General features: G+C 51.1%; 1 protein-coding gene across 14 annotated transcripts in view; it reads right to left on the bottom strand.

Annotated features, from left to right (window-relative positions):
* Nucleotides 1-20,600, bottom strand: part of TJAP1 (tight junction associated protein 1) — a 29,591-nt gene that overhangs the window by 4,603 nt on the left and 4,388 nt on the right. For 5 of the 14 annotated variants that reach the window (XM_033217266.1, XM_033217258.1, XM_033217264.1 and 2 more), the window contains 4 exons: nucleotides 4,261-4,358; nucleotides 3,140-3,268; nucleotides 1,118-1,146; nucleotides 212-373 (listed from right to left, as the gene is read on the bottom strand). In XM_033217266.1, coding sequence (XP_033073157.1) covers nucleotides 212-373; nucleotides 1,118-1,146; nucleotides 3,140-3,244 — 296 coding nt within the window. In that variant the 5' untranslated portion in view covers nucleotides 3,245-3,268; nucleotides 4,261-4,358. Of the gene's footprint in view, nucleotides 1-211; nucleotides 1,147-3,103; nucleotides 3,272-4,260; nucleotides 4,359-12,215; nucleotides 12,346-20,600 lie in introns of all 14 variants that reach the window. The other 9 variants (XM_033217265.1, XM_033217257.1, XM_033217263.1 and 6 more) reach the window with 5 other exon arrangements.

Raw genomic sequence — 20,600 nt, 5'->3', positions numbered from 1 at the left:
ACAAGGCACATCCCTGGGTCAAGATCACGTTCTTCAGGCCCTGTTCAGCCTCCCGGGATCTTGAACATGTCATTCTCCCTCAAGAACTTCAGTTTTCTAATCCGAATCAGATGATCTCTGAGGCATCTGCCAGCTAACCTCCGAAGAAGGGAAGAGTGTGTGTGTGTGTGTGTGTGTGTGTGTGTGTGTGTGTTTCCCCTCATTCCCACACCTGCGGAACTTATCCTTAAATTTGTCCAGCTCCTCGCGGCTCTGGCCCAGCTCCAGCTCCAGGCAGTCCTGCCCGATTTCCAGCTCACGTTCCAGGGCCTCAGTGCGTCTGGTGGCGGAGGCCAGGCGCCGGCGAAGCTCTTCATTCTCCTGCTGCAAGAGCCTGGCAGGGTGTTGTGGGATCAAGGGCAGAGGGGTATGAGAGATAGAAGGGCATGCCCTGGAGCTCCAGAGTGGGCTCAGGAAGGAAGGGATGACATGAGGACTCAACCAGAGCTTGAGTCTAAGGCAGCATATTTCATAGGCCTGCTGGCCCTGGGAACACAGCCTGGGTTGGAGGTTCAGGGGAGGAAGAGGGGATGGTAGGGGACAATCCAGCCTCCCTTCACTATTGGAGAATGAAAAGACAGAATTGGGGGTAGGGATACGGCTCCCAGCCTGTCTCTGGTTACGGCCCATGTCATTCGGCCACTAAGCCCCCAGCTCCCGTTTCCCCTCTGCACAATCAGGCTTCTCCATTATTCATCTCTTGGAAATGCAGCCCAGCACTGCCCTCCTCTCCAGAGGCCTCATGTGGCTAAGAAAGGGCTGCAAGGGTGGCAGCTGGTACAGGAACCAGGAGCTGGGGAAGGGCTCCTTCGCAAGAACAGCAGGGCCCTCAGTGCCATTCACCTCCTGATTCTATGCTCTCTCGAAGCCCATGGAACAATAAAATCCCGTTTGCCAGAAAAAAATATCCACAACATCAAAACTCCTCCCAGAGTCCCTAAAACAACCCATCCCAACCTTTACTTCCACCTAATCCACGGGAAAGTCCAACTGTACCAATAGCCTAGCCTGCCGCTAAGAGGGACAGAGTTGAGGCAGGGCAGTATCTCAGGCAGCATCTCAGGCAGCAGATACTCACTTCATCCTTTCTGCGTCAGTCAGGGGTTCCTAGGCAAAAAAGAGAGGCTTGAGGCTCAGCTCTGGACCACTGGCCCCTTGGTTGGCTCACCCTCCAAATAGCCACGAAAAGGCTCAGGTGTGAAGCCCAGAGACTCTCACAGCAGAAGAGGGCTATAGGGCTCTCAACAGATGGAAGCAATTCAGTAATGCTGGGACAAGCCTCAATTACCCACTCCAATGCCAACCAGAAGATTCAAGAACCTCTTCCAACCTTCAACTTTAATCCTAAAGCCATTTTCAAATAAGTCCTGGCACCCAAGCTACCTCTCCCTAGGGGCAGACAGCCTCTCAGCTGTTCACTCGGCTCTTGGTGGGCCCTGTCTCCACACACGTATGGCAGAGACCTTCCAGAAAAGTCAGGCTGAACTATACACAAGAGTTCTGAGCTCTGACAAAGCCCTCAGCCTTGGGACGAAGACAAAGGCAGAATCAGGCCCTTGCAGAGGCTCAGGAGGAACAAGTGCATGGGAGAAGAGGGCTAATCCTGACTAAGGGGAAGAAGTGTCTTGTTTGGCTCTTAACCTCCTGCACCATCTTCCCCAAACCCCTATGGTAACCTCCTACCCCATCTTCCCCAAACCCCTATAGCAGTCATGGCTCAAAAGTCAAGTTCAGGCCGGGCGCGGTGGCTCAAGCCTGTAATCCCAGCACTTTGGGAGGCCGAGTCGGGTGGATCACGAGGTCAGGAGATCGAGACCATCCTGGCTAACACGGTGAAACCCCGTCTCTACTAAAAAATACAAAAACTAGCCGGGCGAGGTGGTGGGCGCCTGTAGTCCCAGCTGCTCGGGAGGCTGAGTCAGGAGAATGGCGTGAACCCGGAGGCGGAGCTTGCAGTGAGCCGAGATCCGGCCACAGCACTCCAGCCTGGGCGACAGAGCGAGACTCCGTCTCAAAAAAAAAAAAAAAAAAAAAAAAAAAAAAAGTCAAGTTCAGCCAACCACAAAGCAGAGCAGGCCCATGCTATTGCAAGAGGGAAACGTCAAGGGGCCTATTCTACATAGAGCTGACTGCTTCAGAAGTGCAGTCTCAGGCAGAAAATGGAGGTAGGTGGCCTCCTTTGTCCATTGACTCTGACAACAGGATTTGACCCTATTCTACCGCATACTGATTATACAGCATTCACCTCATTGAGCCTTAGTTCCCTCATTTATAAAACTGAGGTAATGCTCGCTGGGTAGCACCTAGCATAATAGCTGACATCTTAATTTAATGTTCCCTGAACTGAAATGAGCAAGTCATGGCTTTTCTACCTTGAATCTGACCAAAGCAGGTTACAGTATGCCTGATGCTCAGCATGTGCTGCGTCTCAAGTTCTTTAAATGTGCTCCACGCACTGCGACCAGGTGGAGACATGGCTGCAAGGGCAGTAAACCACTGTGGCCTTCATTTCCGCCTGTGAGTGAGGTTAATGGGGGAGGAGAGCCCATGTTTTGCAGCTGACTATAGGGCCCTGAAGAGCAGAGTCCAGACCTAACAGTTCCCGGCAAGGAGTACGTATTCAACAAATGTTAGCCAAACAAAGCAAAGCTGGAGGAAGGGCCGGACTTCCTGGGGACAATGAAGAGCAGCTGTGCTGGTGGGAAGTGGCTGTAGCACTGCCTCCTGATATGCCCCAAAGGGGCCACAGGTTGAATGGCTCTATTCCACTATGGAGGACCAGAGTCCCATCCACCAGCAGGTTAGGTACCCCTCAGTCTACTGGGCTGCCTCTTGCAGGGAGAATATCATATGAGATCATTTATGCTAAGCTACAAAGACTCAGGGGTTCCCTGACATTTGGATGTATACTCACTGACAGCCCCCCTTGAGCCTACATTGCCCCCACCTGCACTGCTGTGGCTAGGAGACCTCAGGCCTGCAACAGCAAGGCCCACTCTCACCCCAACTCGGGACCAGAAGCTCAGGCAGAAGTCAGCCAGACACCCAGCCTCACGGGCCTTGCCTCTGCTGGTCAGGCTGGGGTACCAGTCTTGCTGACCTCCTGCTCAAGCCGGGATCCAGGAATTTCCAATCGCAGCTCCCGATGCTCTGGTGGTGCCTTACGGTAGGGTTTCTTAGCAGGGGCGGGGGCGGCACTGGTCATTCTGGGAGGTGACAGCTCCTCCACCTGCTGAGGAGGAGGAGAAGGGAGGCTCAGAGATGTGGCCAGAAGGACTCTGGACTGAGAAAAAACAAAGATGGTGAAAGGAGACATATGTTGAGGCCACCACATAGGCTGATAGGCCTGGGCCATTACTGGAGTCACTAGAAGGGCACACCTTAGGTGTGTCAGTCCCCATAGGTCAAAGGAGTGCCAGAGGGTGGGGCATGGGTCCAATGGGGAACAGATGGGTGGGAAAAGCAGGGTCTAGGGCCTGGACACCTAGGTTTTAAGAGTGGGGCAGGGAGCCTTCAAAGCAGCCCACCACCCTCCTTTCCACTCTCCTTTGAAGGCCTCAGAAGATAAAACTCTCTATGCATTAGTTTTCTCAACTCTAAATTAGTGGTAAAACAGCACCAATTTCTTTTTTTCTTTTCTTTTTTGAGACAGGGTCTTGCTCTGTTGCCCAGGCTGGAGTGCAGTGGCGCACTCTTGGCTCATAGCAGCCTCAACCTCCCGGGCTCAAGTAATCCTCCTGCCTCAGCCTTCTGTGTAACTCGGACCACAAGCATGTGCCACTGCACCTGGCTATTTCTTGTACACGGGGTTTCACTTTATTGCTCAGGCTCAAACTCCCAAGCTCAAGCAATCCTTCTGTCTTGGCCTTCCAAAGTGCTGGGATTATAGGTGTGAGCTACTGTGCCCAGCTAAGAATAACACCAACTTCATAGGGCTGTTGTGAAGATGATGTAAAGCACTTAGGAAATGTTGAATAAATGTTAATTTAAAAAATAATAATAAACCAAAAAATGTGAGTTTGGGCATCCAATCCAGGATCCTCGGTGGGAATCTCAAAGCCTGAGAGAGCTCTCTGGCCTCGACCACTGATGGCCAAACCCCTGTGGCCTCCACCACTCTTTTCACCAGCCCCCACCGAGAGAGAACACTTGGCTGCCCCCTCACCTGCCCCTCCCCAGAAAAGAGCCAGGCTGAGGGCACAGGCCTCATCAGGGACATACCGTCTGTTTGTCGGCAGCTCTCTCCGTTCCGCTGTCCGAGAGTTAGCCCTCGGCTCTCCGCATCCCACGGCCCCTCCACTTCCTTTAGCCAACAGCTCCTGAAACCAGAGAAGGGAAGAAAGTGGAAACCAGGTGTCAGCCGCCTGTCTGTCAGTGCTACAGGCCTGCCTGCCTGGTCTGGGACCTGGAAGGCCCCCCAGGGAGAACCATGGCAGGAAGGCCATGAAACAGGGGGCCTGAGGGAAAAGCAGCTGGAGGCAGATGACTGGAAGCACTGGGTTCCTGCCTTTCTCCATGACAGTAATGTCACAGTCCCAGATGAGATACGTGTGTCTGTGTGTTTATGGTCTCAGCACATTGCCCAATTCTTGAATAGGTCCGGTTCCATCCTATCCCTACTCCACATCTGTCCTCCTCATCTCCCAGGCCTCTCAGAGTTTGGAAACAACTAAGAGATTTGGGGAACATGGGTTACAAATGAGAACACCAGGAAAAAAGCCTCACAAAGATCCAAGAAGATAGAGAAAATGATGGAAAGAGAGCACCTAGCATTTCCAGAAGGAGGCCCAAGGCTATTTGGTGTATAATGATGATGGTCACCGGCCTTTGCAATGAGGAGGCGTAGGGCTAGGAGAAGAAATCTGAAAAGGGAGCAACACAGAGCAGTAGCTCTCAACCAGGCAATTCTGCCCACCCTCCTTCCCCAGGGACGTCTGGCGCCCACCCTCCTTCCCCAGGGACGTCTAGCAAGTGTCAGGAGACATTTTTGATTGTTGAAACCTGGAGGGAAGGAGTGCTACTGGCATCTAGTGGGTAGAAGCTGGGGATGCTTTGGTCATCCCACAACCATAGGACAACTCCCACCACAAATAATTCCCAAGAGAAAATACCCAGAGTGCCAAGGCTGAGAAATACGAAGAAAACTCCAATATGGGGAGTTGGAGACACCTGGGCTCCAGGCTCAGCACTGACACCACGGGACCCTGTGTAATGCCCTTCCTCACTGGATAACCCAGTTCCTTATCTACACAGAGGTGGCCGGACTGAGTGTCCTATGAGAGCCCCTCCCACCTCCTGAGGTTCAAAGATGGGCCCACACACCTCCCTGGCCCCCACCTGTAATTAGCTGGGTTGCAGCATGGGGGCAGCAGCCACCAGTGATCAGGCAGTAACCTCAAGTGGCCTGGGCAGAAAAAACAATCTCCTCCCGCCCCCATCAACCTAAACAGAGCTGGAGGCTGAGGGAAGCCTTGCGGGCTTTAGCATGTGTTCCCACTGTCGGGACATGCCCTGGCCATGACTCCTGTCACATTCCAACAGGGCCTGGGGCAGGAAGAATGGTGAGGGGGTAGGGAGGGTGGGGAAGCAGGAGTGGTCTACCTCCTCTGTCTGGACAGCCTGGGCCCTGGCTTGGGGTTCTGCGGGGAGCTGGGGTGCGGCAGCACAGGCACGGGCCGCCAGCCTCCTCCCCTGACAGGAGGCAGAACGTGTCCCCACAGGGCACATGCAGCATGCTGTGTCGGCTGACTCCCTGCACAGGAATCTGGGTGGGCGGGCCTGAAAGGATGGCAAATTCCCGGGGTGTGGGGAGCAAACAAGTCACCCCAACAGGCTCCTTGGGGCTGCCCCTCCAGAGGGGCCCAGGGTGGGTGCTCCTATGGCCTGAGGGAGAGGCCTAGAAAGTCCTAAACCCACCTGGGTATGTGGGTTCTGATACTCAGAGGGTAAATGTGTGGGGTGCATGAGCTGGAAAACAGGGTAGGGCCAGAGATGGAAGAGTGAGAGATGAGAGCAGTCAAGAGCTTCTACAAAATCAAGGTGCAGCTCAGAGAGTTGGTCTCTGCCTTTCCCCTTCTCTACAGAGGGTCCAGGTCCCAGCTCCCTTCCCCTACGTGCTCCCCAGTCATCTGAGGAAGCCCTTTCTCTCTGCAGGCCCCTTTGTGTGCCCCTCTTCTATTCCCAACCGCCTCTGTACTTCCTTGTCCCTATTCCTGGCAAGGCTCATGCTGTCCTCTTGGTACCGAGACACCTGCATGAAGAGCAGGCAGGCAGGGAGGACATGAACATGCTCAGGTGTCCGGCAATCCTGTAGGGAGGGCTGCTTCACTCCATGCCCTGCAGCCCGGGCTCTAGTTGCCACACATCCTCTAGCTCCTCCTGCCTCACCCTGACCTCAAGCCCCACTCCCTGGCCCTACAGTACGTATTTATCCCCAGGGATTCCATGGCCAGAGGCGACCTGGCTTGCTAGGCGAGGAGTACCCTGAGAAGGTGGCTGGCTGTGGGATGGGCAGTAAATGCAGACACAGACTCTGGGGATGGGGATGGTGGTGATGGGAGGTTATTCTCTCCACCACAGCCTACTCTTTCCACATACGTCAGAGTTACAGGGATGGGAAACCACTCCTAACTAAGGAAGCAGAAGGCAATGCCCACTGGGAAGACAATCCACCAGGGGGCTCATGGTGTTCCTCAACACCAGGCTGCGAGGGAGATGTGTACCAACCACTTCCTGCCCTGTGTCCATAAACACAGGGTGTGCCCAACACCCAGGCCCTAGCTCCAACTTCTGAAATCTGCTGAGTGCCCCAGATCCAGCCCGTGAGGAGCCCACAGTTCCAGCAATGAACAGGAATACAATAGGCCTGGCAGCCTACAGTCCTTGACTGGAGGCAAGGAAGGTGTGCAGGGAAGGCTGGACAGACCCAAGGAGGACAGCAATGCAAGATGCAGTGGACAACAAAGAGAGAAGTATTGGGACACTCGGCCTGCAAGCTGGGAGAAGGTAAAGGGGTGAGGCAGATGGCATCAGAGTGGTCCCTCCAGGAAGACTCAGCTACCAGGTGCAGCCTCCCCTGGCCACATCTCCTTCACCCAAAGGTTTCCCAAGTTGCCTTGGAGTGTTTCAGCCCAAGGAGGACTCCCAATCCCATGTGGGGAAGAAAAGGTCCCAAAGGAGAGCAGCTGGACAACTCAGAATGGGCCATGGCCCATGATAAGCAAGCGGCAGCCAATGACAGCCTCTGGGGCCTCCTGGCCTCTGGATGCTGAGCTGGCTCCAGGGCACCTCCCAGAAAATGGTCTTCTGGAGGAAGATCAGGAAATCAACAGGGCTGGCCGGACATGGTGGCTCACGCCCGTAAATCCCAGCACTTTAGGAGGCCAAGGCAGGCGGATCACTTGAGGTCATCAGGAGTTCAAGACCTGCCTGGCCAACATGGTGAAACCCTGTCTCTACAAAAATTGAACCCAGGAGGTGGAGATTGCAGTGAGCCCAGATCGCACCACTGCACTCCAGCCTGGGCAACAGAGACTCCGTCTCAAAAAAAAAAAAAAAAAAGGAAATTAACAAGGAAGAATCCCACTCCCACCCCCATGCCAAACTAAACCTAAGCCTTGAGGAACTAAGGGCAGATGACTCAGGATGTGGGACTACCAGGTAACGTACTGGGTCTGTTCTATAAGAACAGCTATGCCCTGGGAGAAAGGTTGAGGCCTAGGTTAAAACCTCTCGCTGACTCAGCATGGCCTGGGGCTCCTCGGGCTGAACCTGCAGGCAGTGTTGAGGGAGACACCCAGAGTAGCAGCAACCATTTCCCATCCCATGAAAGTGAAGTGAGAAGAAAAAGGGGCTCTCCTCAACCCTCCCTGCCCCTGCCTCATCCTACCCCATCCAACCCCAGCTTCTGCCATGCTCTGCGTAACATTCATTCTTCGCTTACTCAAAAATCAATTCAAAGGATAGACTCTACTTCCTATCTGCTGGGGTGGAGAGAGGGGTGATAGCTTTCTAATTGCCATGTTGCAATTTGCCAGTCGGTGCAGGCCGCCTGTTGCCGCCTGCCCTGTATTAAATACCTTCTCCCTGATTACAGCCCATGGGGCACGATTAGCTGCCTTCAGAGAACAAAGTCTACTTTCATTAGAAATGGGACTCAGCACGCACAGCAGAGCTGCACTGTGAACCCTCTGAACAGCTGAGCAGAGTGTAGACAGAGATAGGTGTAAGGCATGATCTGCACCAGAAGCTGGCTGAGCAGTGTCCTTTAATAAAAGGACAAAAACTTTGCCAAGCATCACTCTTTAACCAGGAGATGGAACTTACACCTGCTCCCTTTTGGGGGTACACATATTTGATCAGGGGCTTCCACTGTGGTGGAAGATTGCTGTTGCTAGAGACAGAGTGGTATGAGAGAGGAATCTCTTCAGAATCCTGCTGCTCCCCAATATACTATCTTACTGTTCCCAGCAAGCACCCACAGGAGCAACAGCAAAAAATTTCCAGCCCAAGAGCCAAAGATGCCATCCCACTTCCCTTCTGCCATCCTTTCCGGGGTTATGCTTAAGGCTTAGGCAAAGTCAGAGATGCAGAAGAGGAAAGGAAGTTCAAGAATCCAGCCTTCTCCCAGCTGAGGCTGAGGCCTTCTCTTCAACACCAGCCCAGGAGAGGGAGACAGGAATCCAGAATGGATATGGTTCTTTGGCTTTTCCAACTTCAGCCTTCCCCAACAAACATCTCCTCCAGCTCCCCACGTTCTGTACTACCTCACCCCACAACTCTCCTGATCCTGGAGCAGCTGCCCTGCCCGCAGAGAGCAACTACCTTCCTACTCTCCACATCACCAATACCTGCTTTAGGTAATTGTGGCCCCAAGAGTTTATCCGGGTTCAGATCATTTCTGAACCTACTGCGAAGCCTTTCTGCTCTCAGCTGTCAATGAATCAAGCAAGTGAGAGACCTTGAGGAGTCAATGAACACAGGCTTCTGAATCAGGGAGGGCCCACACATTACCATGAAAATCATCCAAGCTCTTCTTCAAAATTCAACCAAGCAAAGTCAAACGGAAGTTAGTAATCACTACTGCTTTTAAAATGAAAGGAACACCCAGCTCTGTTTCAGGATACGCCAGCTGTGTTGTATGCCACCTTAATTCCCTTGGAATCCAGCAGGGTATAAATAAATAACAATAAATACAAGCCCTTCCTAAAGCCCCTCATCAACCACTAAAACACAAATGTCTGATCACACAGGGACTGGGGCCTCCCCCTCAGGAACTGTCCTGAGCTGTAAGTGCTGGACGTGGAGTCTCTGAACTCTGCAAGCCTGTGGGAAGCTGTGCCCCAGTGGAGGTCAGCTACACTCCCGCCACACAAGTCTGGCCACTTCTCAAGCCTCTGAAATCCAGTCTCTGCCCCCAACTGATGTCCAAGGAAAACAAATGGCCACTCTGCAAGGGTCAGCCATGGAAGCAGGTGACCTGGCCTTGGTCCTGGGGATTGCTCATGAAGATCCCCACTCCCTCCACCATTAATACAGCCACTCTCCCTCTGACTCCCCGTGAATAGCAGAGCAGTCCCCCAGAGCAGTGGGCTGACCCCGCCAAAGCTGGGTTCGGCCTCTCCCACGTCGTCTCCGGGGTACCCCTCCTGCTTGCCACCAGCCCCCAGTTTCCGGCATGCAGCTGTTCCTGAGATACATGAGCAAAGCCTTCAGCAATCCCGGGCGCGTGGCAGGCAGGCAGCCAACAGCTCATGGGGTGGGGCCTGGGCAGAGGTTCTGCTCTGGGCTGAAGACAAGGCTAGAAGATGTCAGTCTGTGCCCAGACCAGCCCTGCTGCCCCTCCAACAGCCATGCCCGCCCCCACTCTGGGCAAGTACAACCTCACCCTCTCGGGACAAGTTGCCTGCAGCCCTGAACTGGCCCCTGGCCTACTCTAAACCAGATTGACAGGGTTTTGAAAGCCAAAAAGAGTGGGAATTATTCTGCCCCAAAGCAATCCTGAGGACTCAGAACAGTGCTGGTGACCTGTGAGAGCTCACCTGGCTCCCACCTGAGCAAACACTTCCAAGTCTATCGACCGGCCTCACATCCAGACAAACACTTCACAGAAACAGGGGCTAAAGAGCCAGGCAAACCAACCCCTCCCTGCAAAAAAGGAGGGCAAGAAGTCCCCAAGGTCATAGCCTGCATTTGACATTAGACCCCATGCCCTCTCCTAAGAAAGGCCAAAGTGAAGGACCGGCCCTCAACCAGGCCTCAACTCCAGGTCCTTTTGCTTTCCTGGTCAGAGCCAAGTCAAGAAAGCCTCCAGTTCGTCAACTCCCCATTTGGGGTCCCTAAACATCTCTGCATTACTGCTAGTCCCCATGAATAATATATAGTACTATAAATGTTTATTTGTACATAGTACACTCATATATAATAATACATTACGAGATCAATCCACATGCATATAAGCAGGTATTGTTTATTCCTTAATCAACTATCATACATTCACTATTATTAATCATACAATAAAATTCATTTCCACATGGATATTGATCAGTACTATAAATCCTTAATATTGCATAGTACATACATTCATTTATCAGATATTGTGCATTTTCATCAAGATATTTCTCACTGGGCCAGGCACAGTGGCTCACGCCTGTAATCTAACACTTTGGGAGGCCAAGGCGGGTGGATCACCTGAGGTCGGGAGCTCGAGACCGGCCTTACCAACATGGAGAACCTCGTCTCTACCAAAAATACAAAATGAGCCAGGCGTGGTGGTGCATTTCTATCATCCCAGCTATTCGGGAGGCTAAGGTAGGAGAATCGCTTGAACCCAGGAGGCGCAGGTTGCAGTGAGCTGAGATCGCGACATTGCACTCCAGCCTGGGCAACAAGAGCAGAACTCAGTCTCAAAAAAAAAAAAAAAGGATATTTCTCATCAACATGGATATCCCCTATCAACTTTGGTCTCTTAATGTATCAACCTCTGAGAAATCATCATCCTGCTTGGGAGTGCTACCCTCCTCGCTCTGGGCCCATAACACACCCTCTCCCATTTACAAGCTCCCACCCAATGCTGGTAGGCTCCTGTCTTCTCTCGCCCAGCCCAAGGGGAACAGAATCCACTTAGGTAGCCTTCAGGTCCCAAGCTCCCCAGTCCAGCCTCCCCAGAACCGCACCACCTCCAGAAGCCAGAGCCACAGTGTATCTAGAGTGACCTGTGTGGAACACCAGGAAACAACAGGCAATCAACTTTCTCATGATCTCCAGACCCACCTCTCCTTCCCAAGCCTGGAGGGAGAAGGGATTGCGTGGGAGCTTCTCCACACCAGGCTGCACTCACCCATCTCCCAATCTGAGGCCAGGACCTTTTCTGAGCCCAGTGTGGAGTCCAAAGCCAGGTCCTGCCCCCACTCTACTGAGGCGCCCTTCCCAGCTTTTCATGGCTAAAGTCCACCTGAAGCTCCAGACGTGAAAAGAGGTGGGGGGACCAAACTCCACCTCCCAGAGCAACAGTCACCAATGGGAGTGACGTCTCACATGGGTCCCCGGTTCGGGGCCCCAGCATTCAGTTTAAGTAGCTTCACTCTTCTGCCCAGGGAACTCCCTGGAACCAGGCCAAGGTTTTCCTCTACCTCCCCAATCCTAAAGAGAACCTTGCAGCTGATGCTAACTTCTTATCCTACGGTGAGAGTAACAGGGACACTATCCAACCTTCCCTTCTTGATAAAGGGAGGAAATGATCTGGTCTAGGAGAAAAATCCCTTCCCACTCTAGCTCATCTGTCTCTGAGGCGTGAGAAGCAGCAGCAGCAGCTTCTGAGGGATGGTAACTGAGGGATCTTCTCAAACTCTGGTGCTAAAAGCACAGATTCAACAGAAACTCCAACCGATTCTGTTTAAATGGAGAAGTGAAGAGCATGCTGCTGACTTGGGGGAGGGTGATGGTGTTGGGGGGTCAGCAGGCTGGTGATGGGCAGATGGCCGTGAAGGGGGCACAGCCCCACCCACAGCAGAGGGAGACTGGGAAAATAGAGGGACCCGGTAGTAAGAACAAGAGAGCAGAGGAGATGGTGTGATAGAAGCTAAGGACGGAGGCAGCCAGGCTGCGGGGAGGGATGGAGGACAGAGGCCCTGCTGGTGGCACCCCAGGGCAGGTTAGCTGGCCGAGGTCAGACTCACAGGGTTAGTGTCTTCTCCCCAACCAGCCAGCTCTCCTGGTTAGTGCAGTTAGCGACAGACTCATGGCAGACGCCCTCCAGGCACTCCATATAAACAGACAGCTTGGTTTGTGAGCAGCCCAACTCCGGAGCTGCAGAGAGAAAGCAGAGGAATGGCAAGCTGCAGGATGCCCAAGGGGACACACTGCACACTGCACTCTCCTGACGGGAAGCACCGCAGACTTACCACCAGACCCTCAGGGGCTTTCTCCCATCCGCAAACCATGCCAGGTGGAAGCCAAGCCCTCCCCCTGCCAACCAGGGAGGCTTGAGGTCAGCAAGCTGGCCTCCCTGGTTGGTCAACAGAAAGAGAGGACGGCTGCTGGAGAAGGGGCTCAGCTCTTCTATCTCGCCTATTCCCCAAACACTGCTGCCAGGCTGCACCAGGACTCTGAAAGCTAGGCTATAAGAACAAAGCCACCCACAGCTGCAGCTGCCACCCATCCCGCACCAGTGCCAGCAGAGTCCATCCCACCACCTCCCACAGGCTCTGAGGGGCTGGGAGAGAAGCAGCCCAAGGATTAGAGGCTATGACAAGGGCTGTGTCGGAAAGCACAGTACAATGGGGCAGTGTGTGCCTGGCCTACAGCTGGGCCAGTCAACAGTGCAGGCTGCATACTGCCACCTGGCCAGGGGTGGCACTTCCCAGGGAGCCAGCCCCAGAGGAGCAACATGGACTATTCTCCCCTCTCAGAACAAGCAACACGAGCAACATGCAAGCAGCTCTCCCATCAACAGCAGAAACAACTCTTCCATGAAGCCTCCGGACCACCCTGGGGGAAGTGACACCTCCAGCTCACAGACTGCAAGGCAAATGAGGCAAAAGCAGTGACATTCCAGAGACCCCACAAGATGTGTCCCCTGGGGCGGGAGGACAGGACTACAACACATATATCCACACCCACTGATGCTTAGCAGAGAGCAAGATATTGGCAGGGAAAAGACAGGAGAGGGGTCCTCTCTCCTGTTCTAGGATGCCCTGCAGGCTCTCTGATGACTAGGGGCAAAAAGGGAAGAGTCACCACCCTGGCCACACAAGTGGACCCAGCCTAGGATCAAGATTCATGCAGACAGGAAACATTTCCAATAACTGCCTACACACCGGGCTCCCCATGTTGCTCTGACTACAGCCTAAGAGCTCAAAAAGGCCAAGGCCTGACTATGAAGATGAGACAACTGTCTAGAAAAAAAAGACAACAACTCTTCCAACAGGCCCTGACTCCTGCCCTAGACTGAGCACAGCCACTGACAGGTGACCTTCAGAATCCTCACCCACAGGAAAACAAAAACACCAACTGGGTCTGGTGTGCTTTTAAAAGAGTGGCAAGTGACATGGCTAATTCAAGGTTTCAGAAATCAGGGACTCTCACTGCACTAAAATGGGATTTGAGAAATCAGATGATTTTTCTTTTTTCCCAAGCAAAAATGAAATGAGTGAAGGGGAGAGACACAGGTGAGATGGGAGTGCCGATGCTCACATCGCTGTTATATCCATCCTGATTCCCACTCAAGGACACTCCTGCCAATTTCATCTCAGAATAAAAAAATGTCCCTCAGAGACAGCCACGGTGCCTGCTGTGACGAGACCCTCTAGTAAAGCTTCTCCATTCCTTCCAGGGAACCAGCCCCAGAGGAACCCACTCAGCTGCAAAGGAGGCTGTAACCAGGATCCTCAGTGGCTCCAACAGGGACTATTCCACTCCTGGGTCACGTGTTAAGTGAACAGAGAAAGTTGAAGAGTATGCATTAGTATTAAGTTTTGGTGAGGAATATCTAGACGTATAAAACAACTATTAGAGGCCAGGCACAGTGGCTCATGCCTGCAATCCTAGCACTTTGGGAAGCCAAGGCAGGCAGATCACCTGAGGTCAGGAGTTCAGCACCAGCCTGGCCAACATGGTGAAACCCCGTCTCTACTAAAAATACAAAAAATTAGCTGGGCGTGGTGGCATGCACCTGTAATCCCAGCTACTCGGGAGGCTGAGGCAGGAGAATTGCTTGAACCCAGGAGGTGGAGGTTGCAGTGAGCCGAGATCGCACCATTGTACTCCAGCCTGGGCGACAACAGCAAAACTCCGTCTCAAAAAAAAAAAAAAACGATTAGAAGGGTACAAGATAAATGGCAAACAGTGGTTCCCTATCTTTGGGGAAACAAGTTAGGCAGGAACAATGGGAGAAGAAAGGGAGGATTTTCTTACTTTTTATTTTGTATATTTTTCTGTATGGTTAGTATTTTATACAAGGGATATATGTTTATGGCAAAACCAACAGTTCCTAGGCAAACAGACAAAAACCCTGCATCTACACTGTGCTTTACCATTCCAGAAGCTCTTTCCATTCCACGATATTTCCTTTGATGCTTATGGTCCAGTGAGGCACAAAGAATAGGGAACTCTCCCATTGTGAGGGTCAGAAAGGACAAGTGATTTGCCCAAGACCACAAGCAGAAGTGGGACAGAACCCAGTTCCCATCTCCAATGCCAGCGTAAAGCCTGGAAAGCTCTCTTTTCCAGGCAGCCACAGGAAAACCAGGACAATTCTGCCCTAATATCAAGACCCTCAAAGACTTCTGAGATTCAATTCCCTACTTGGGCTACCTGTGAAGGTATAAAGAGGCCACCCACCGCTTGGTACCCAAAATGATAAGCAGAGTTTTCTCCTATTGGTTAGCTGAGTAGAAGTCCAGGGTTTTGGGGTGTAGGATGGCTTCTCCATAAGCAGATCCTCCTCTCAAGGGATGGGTGCTGAGTTCCCCACCACAGCACAGAAGCTTCTCACAAAGAGGGGCCATGTCCTTTATAAATTCTAAATGTCACCTAGCACGCAGTTAGCACAACATAGTAACTAACAAAGAAGAGGTCCCACCCTTCTACTCAAGGCCAGTCAAGGAGACTTAGTCCCCTTGAAGCCTAAGATATCCAACACGATCCAGTGTGCCTGGCTCACTAATTCCCCTCTCTGCTTCACATAAAATGCAGCTTATCACTCCCCACCAAGTTACCATCTGCAAAGATATGCCACAATACAAGGCACATTCTCACACCCAGGCACAAGGGAGAGAACTCTCTTGTTCTCCCTTCTCTCTACAGGCGCGGTGGTGGGCGCCTATAGTCCCAGCTACTCGGGAGGCTGGGACAGGATAACTGCTTGAACCCAGGAGGCGGAGGTTGCAGTGAGCCGAGATCACGCCACTGCACTCCCAACTGGGCAACAGAGCAAGACTCCATCTCAAAAAAAAAAAAAAGGCTACTGGAAAGCTACTAGTGTGTACTTCACCTCCTCCTTTAACCCATTCCTGATTGCTTAGGGATGTGTTATTAGAACATAAATAGGATGACCGGGCATGGTGGTTCACGCCTGTAATCCTTGCACTTTGGGAGGCCGAGGCACGCGGATCACCTGAGGTCAGGAGTTCGAGACAAGCCAGACCAAAATGGCGAAACCCTGTCTCTACTAAAAATACAAAAGTTAGCTGGGCGTGGTGGCGCACGCCTGTAGTCCCAGCTACTCAGGAGGCTGAGTGTTGCTTGAACCCAGGAGGTAGAGGTTGCAGTGAGCCAAGATCACGCCACTGCAATCCACCCTGGGTGACACAGCAAGACTATGTCTCAAAAAAAAAAAAAAAAAGGCGAAAAAGGAGACAGCGGAAGCCAAGCACCTGGAAGATGATTTAACCACATGACTGCAATCCTGGAAAATAATTAGTAATGCTACTGCTAACACTATCACCTTTTGTTTATGCAGGACCTTCCTTCCTAGGGGTGCAAAAGGTTTTGCCAGATAGATTCCATCTTCTTTAATCCCACCGAGGAAGGACTGGGTTGGGTCACATAGTAACCAACACTGCTCAGCACTTACTCTATAGTGCCTAAATGCTCGGCCTTCAGTAAAAAAGCTCGCCCCTAAGAAGCTTCAGAGACAGAAGATCTTACTCCTAGTGGGGGACAGACAGGTTAACAGTCACTTCCAGTACAGCATAGTTGAGTGGTTTGAGAGCACAGAAAGGCCCCTTGCTGGGACAAGGGTTGAAGGATCAGACAAGGCTGCCATCCAGAGAACTCAGACATATCTTCCCTATCTGATTGTAAACTCGCACTGGAGTATCACCTAGCATTATACACTTAAGAGATCGAAACTTCTGGAAAGAAATTAATTTGGTGTTTGTTAGGAATTGGGGCCCTAAGGACTACCCCCATCAACTACACTAGAAACAAAAAAACAAAGAATGGATCACGATGCAGCTATCAGCCCCATTTGTGGGAAGCATCCAAGTTAAGCCTGTTCTGTGGCATAAGAAGACCATCAAAGCCCTAAGAAAAGTGGGGCCAAGAAGTCTGGCTTCCTCAATGCCTGGATGTGTTCCATCAGTTTCACCCATTTTTCCGTCCATAAAATACTGGGAAACATGGATACTGAAACTCTCCACCCAGTCATCCACTGTGAGCAGCTTTCTGTCTATCCCCAGTCTTAATTACATTATGAATCCACCACCACCAACCTCGCCAGGACTGGAGAAGGCCAGCATATCACGATCATCAAAGGAGTCATCACAAAATAAGAGATAGGGAGGCTGGGCATGGTGGCTCACACCTGTAATCCCAGCACTTTGGGAGGCCCAGGCAGGTGGATCACCTGAGGTCAGGAATTCAAGACCAGCCTGGCTAACAAGGTAAAACCCCATCTTCACTAAAAATACAAAAAAATTAGTCAAGCACAGCGGCAGGTACCTGTAATCCCCGCTACTCAGGAAGCCGAGGCAGGAGAACTGTTTGAGCCCAGGAAGTGAAAGATGCAGTGAGCTGAGATCACGCTACTGCACTCTAGCCTGGATGACAGAGCAAGACTCTGTCTCGGGGAAAAAAAGAAAAACACAAGAGATGGGGAGAAATACCAACAATCTTTGCACAGACTGCTCATTGATGATGTTCCTAATCTCATCTTTTTTACTGCTTCATCACAAGAAAGGAGATTCAGTTTTACTCCCACCTCAAAATGCTCCTGGCTACCAGGCAGAAATCAAAAGGTTTATTTTAGATTTAATAGAACAAAACCTTTTCCTATTTGCAGAGCGCCAAAATGGGAAATTTATTCATTCAACAAATATTTACCAAGTGTCCTTTATTTATTTATTTATTTATTTATTTATTTATTTATTGAGATGAAGTCTCGCTCTTGTGCCCCAGGTTGCAGTGCAATGGTGCAATCTCAGCTCACTGCAACCTCCACCTCCTGGGTTCAAGCGATTCTCCTGCCTCAGCCTCCCGAGTAGCTGGGATTACAGGTGCCTACCACCACGCCCAGCTAATTTTTGTATTTTTAGTAGAGACAGGGTTTCACCATGTTGGCCATGCTGGTCTCGAACTCCTGACCTTAGGTGATCCACCTGCCTCGGCCTCCCAAAGTGCTGGGATTGACAGGCGTGAGTCACCGTGCCCAACCCCAAGTGTCCTTTATATGCCAGGCACCATGCTATAAGCTATGAACTCATTATGAACTATGAGTTCATAACTTGCTATGAACTGCAAGAAAGATATCACCCTTATTTTATTTTATTTTGTTTTGTTTCTAATTTTTTGAGATTGGGTCTGGCTCTGTCACCCATTCTGGAGTGCAGTGGTACAATCATAGCTCACTGCAGCCTCAAACTCCTGGGTTCAAGTGATCCTCCCACCTCAGCCTCCTCCTGAGGGTTAGGACCACAGGCACAAGCCACCATACCCAGCTAAGTTTCGTATGTTTTTTGTAGAGACAGAATCTCATTATGTTGCACAGTCAGTCTGGCTTCAAACTCTTGGCCTCAAGTGATCCTCCTGCCTCAGCCTTCCAAAGTGCTGGGATTTCAGGAGTGAGCTACTATACCCAGCCAACCTCATTTTAGAGACCAAGATGAGACCAAGAATCCTACTAGTTAAGGAACTTGCCTAAAGTTGCACAGGTGGTGAGTGGCAGAATTAGGATTTAAACCAGGTCGGCCTAGCTCCACAATCAGATTCTTTCACACTATTCATTACCATTCCCACAAACTCCTTTCCACCACATGCTCTGCAAAGTCCCCTGTCTACAGGAGATCAGCCCAGTGAAAGAAACAGACAAGTAAACAGAGCCCTCACCAAACAACATGGTAAGTGCCAAAACAGAGGTTCAAAGAAAATGCTGCAGGGGGCCAAGAGGAGGAAAGAAAAGCAGGGGAGGCTTCTCACTGGAGGTGACAAAGGAGCTGGGTCTTAGGGGATGGGCAGTTTCAGAGGCAGAGGTGAGCATTACGGACGAGTGAAGTACACAGGCAAAGAAGATGAAGGTAAATGGATGCCCATGACAGGTTCAGGAGCAGTGAGAAATTTGGGAGCAATGAAGCACAGGACAGATGAGGTGGAGTGGCAGCAACTCAGGCTAATGGTCTGGGTCTGGACCAGTATAAGGAGCCTTTTGGCATGCCAAGCTAGACAGCGTGGGCTTTAAGTTAAGTAAGGAAGAACTCATGGCATTTCTAAGGGAAGACTTTTTTTTTTTTTTTGAAATGGAGTCTCGCTCTGTCACCCAGGCTGGAGTACAATTAAGCGATCTTGGCTCACTGCAACCTGTACCTCCTGGGTTCAAGCGATTCTCCTGTCTCAGCCTGCTGAGTAGCTGGGATTACAGGCGTGCATCACCACGCCTGGCTAATTTTTGTATTTTTAGTAGAGACAGGGTTTCACCATGTTCATCAGGCTGGTCTCGAACTCCTGACCTTGTGATCCACCCACCTCAGCCTCCCAAAGTGCTGGGATTACAGGCGTGAACCACCACGCCCAGCCAGGAAGACTATTGTATAGGAAAATAATTTTGACAGCACCATAGAAGATTGGCATGAGATGAGACTGCTCACCACATTTTATTCATTCTACATGCACCATAACATCATAAAGTATCTATGGCCAGGCGCGGTGGCTCACACCTGTAATCCCAGCACTTTGGGAGGCTGAGACGGGCAGATCACCTGAGGTCAGGAGATCAAGACCATCCTGGCTAACCCGGTGAAACCCCGTCTCTACCAAAAATACAAAAAAAAAATTAGCCGGGCGTGGTAGGCGCCTGTGGTCCCAGCTACACGGGAGGCTGAGGCAGGAGAATGACGTGAACCCGGGAGGCGGAGCTTGCAGTGAGCTGAGATCCGGCCACTGCACTCCAGCCTGGGCAACAGAGCGAGACTCCGTCTCAAAAAAGAAAAAAAAAAAAGGCACCTATTACGGCCCAGCACTGTCCTAAATGCTACAAACACAGTAGTGAATAGGACATAGTCTCTGTTCTCAGGGCACTTAGTCTTATGAGAATCAGACAAGTAAATAGGCACGTATGACACAGCATAAGTATCAGACAGAAGCACAGAAGAAGGGCACTCAAGGGGGCAGGGGTGAAATCCTAAAGGAAGTGACATTTAAACTGAGATGTGAAGGACAAAAAGGAAGGCAAAGGAGTAGCACCAGTATATGCAAAGATCTAGAGGCTAGAATGAGGTCAGTTCAGAGAGCTATTTAAGAGGCTGAATCCAGGTGAGAAATGAAGTTTCCTTCACCCAGAGGTCGTTGGCATTCAAAATATGGTGGTGAGAAGGAAGTGAAGGGATTGGCTTCATAAATACCTGAATAAGAGGCACTCATGAGAATCGATTTACACAACAAAGAAAACAGTAAAAGGGAAGAATCAGCTCAAAATACATCATCCTTCACCTTGCAACTCCATAGTTGACTAAAATGTGACCCGCATCCAGAAAATTTGAGGACTTCTACCAAAGTACAAAGGTATACTCTTCAGAGATAACACGTTTCAGCACGCTGACTGCCACACAATGCAAGATAAAGTACACTATCCTAAGATATATGGCTCCCGAGTTCATGGAGTGGGGAGCAATTCGTCTGACAGATACTGTCTGCTTCTCAAAATCATACGTGCCAAACAAATAGGAAAGGTCATCAGAGGGCCAGCGCAGAGTTCCCAGGGAAAGCCCAAGTCCTGAGCCCCCAATTCCCCTGAAATCTAATTAGATGACAGACACGCGCCTACTTTAATGGCAGGGTAGAGTCATTTGTTGAAGAAAAAGAAGGGCCCTGAGGGTGTGTTAAATAGACAGGACATGACTCAGAAGGAGGAGGAGAGTGAGTCTTAAATACAGGGCAAAGGAAAGCCAGTCAATCAAAGCTTGGGCACACCTCTGCCTCAAGGCTACACTGGGCCTCCTGCCTGGCTAAAGGGAGAGACTGAGCACCGCTGCCAAGGCCTTCTTCAAACAACACAGGCTTCTTCGGCGGCACATTTGTTTTCCATTTTCCCCTCTAGCTGAGGGGAGGGAGCTATTTAAAATGCTATATAA

Source organism: Trachypithecus francoisi, unplaced genomic scaffold (assembly GCF_009764315.1).
Source record: "Trachypithecus francoisi isolate TF-2019V2 unplaced genomic scaffold, Tfra_2.0 Lachesis_group10, whole genome shotgun sequence".
NCBI lineage: Eukaryota > Metazoa > Chordata > Mammalia > Primates > Cercopithecidae > Trachypithecus > Trachypithecus francoisi.
The sequence above is the reverse complement of the archived record's forward strand: the minus strand, read 5'-3'. Positions and strand labels throughout refer to the sequence as shown.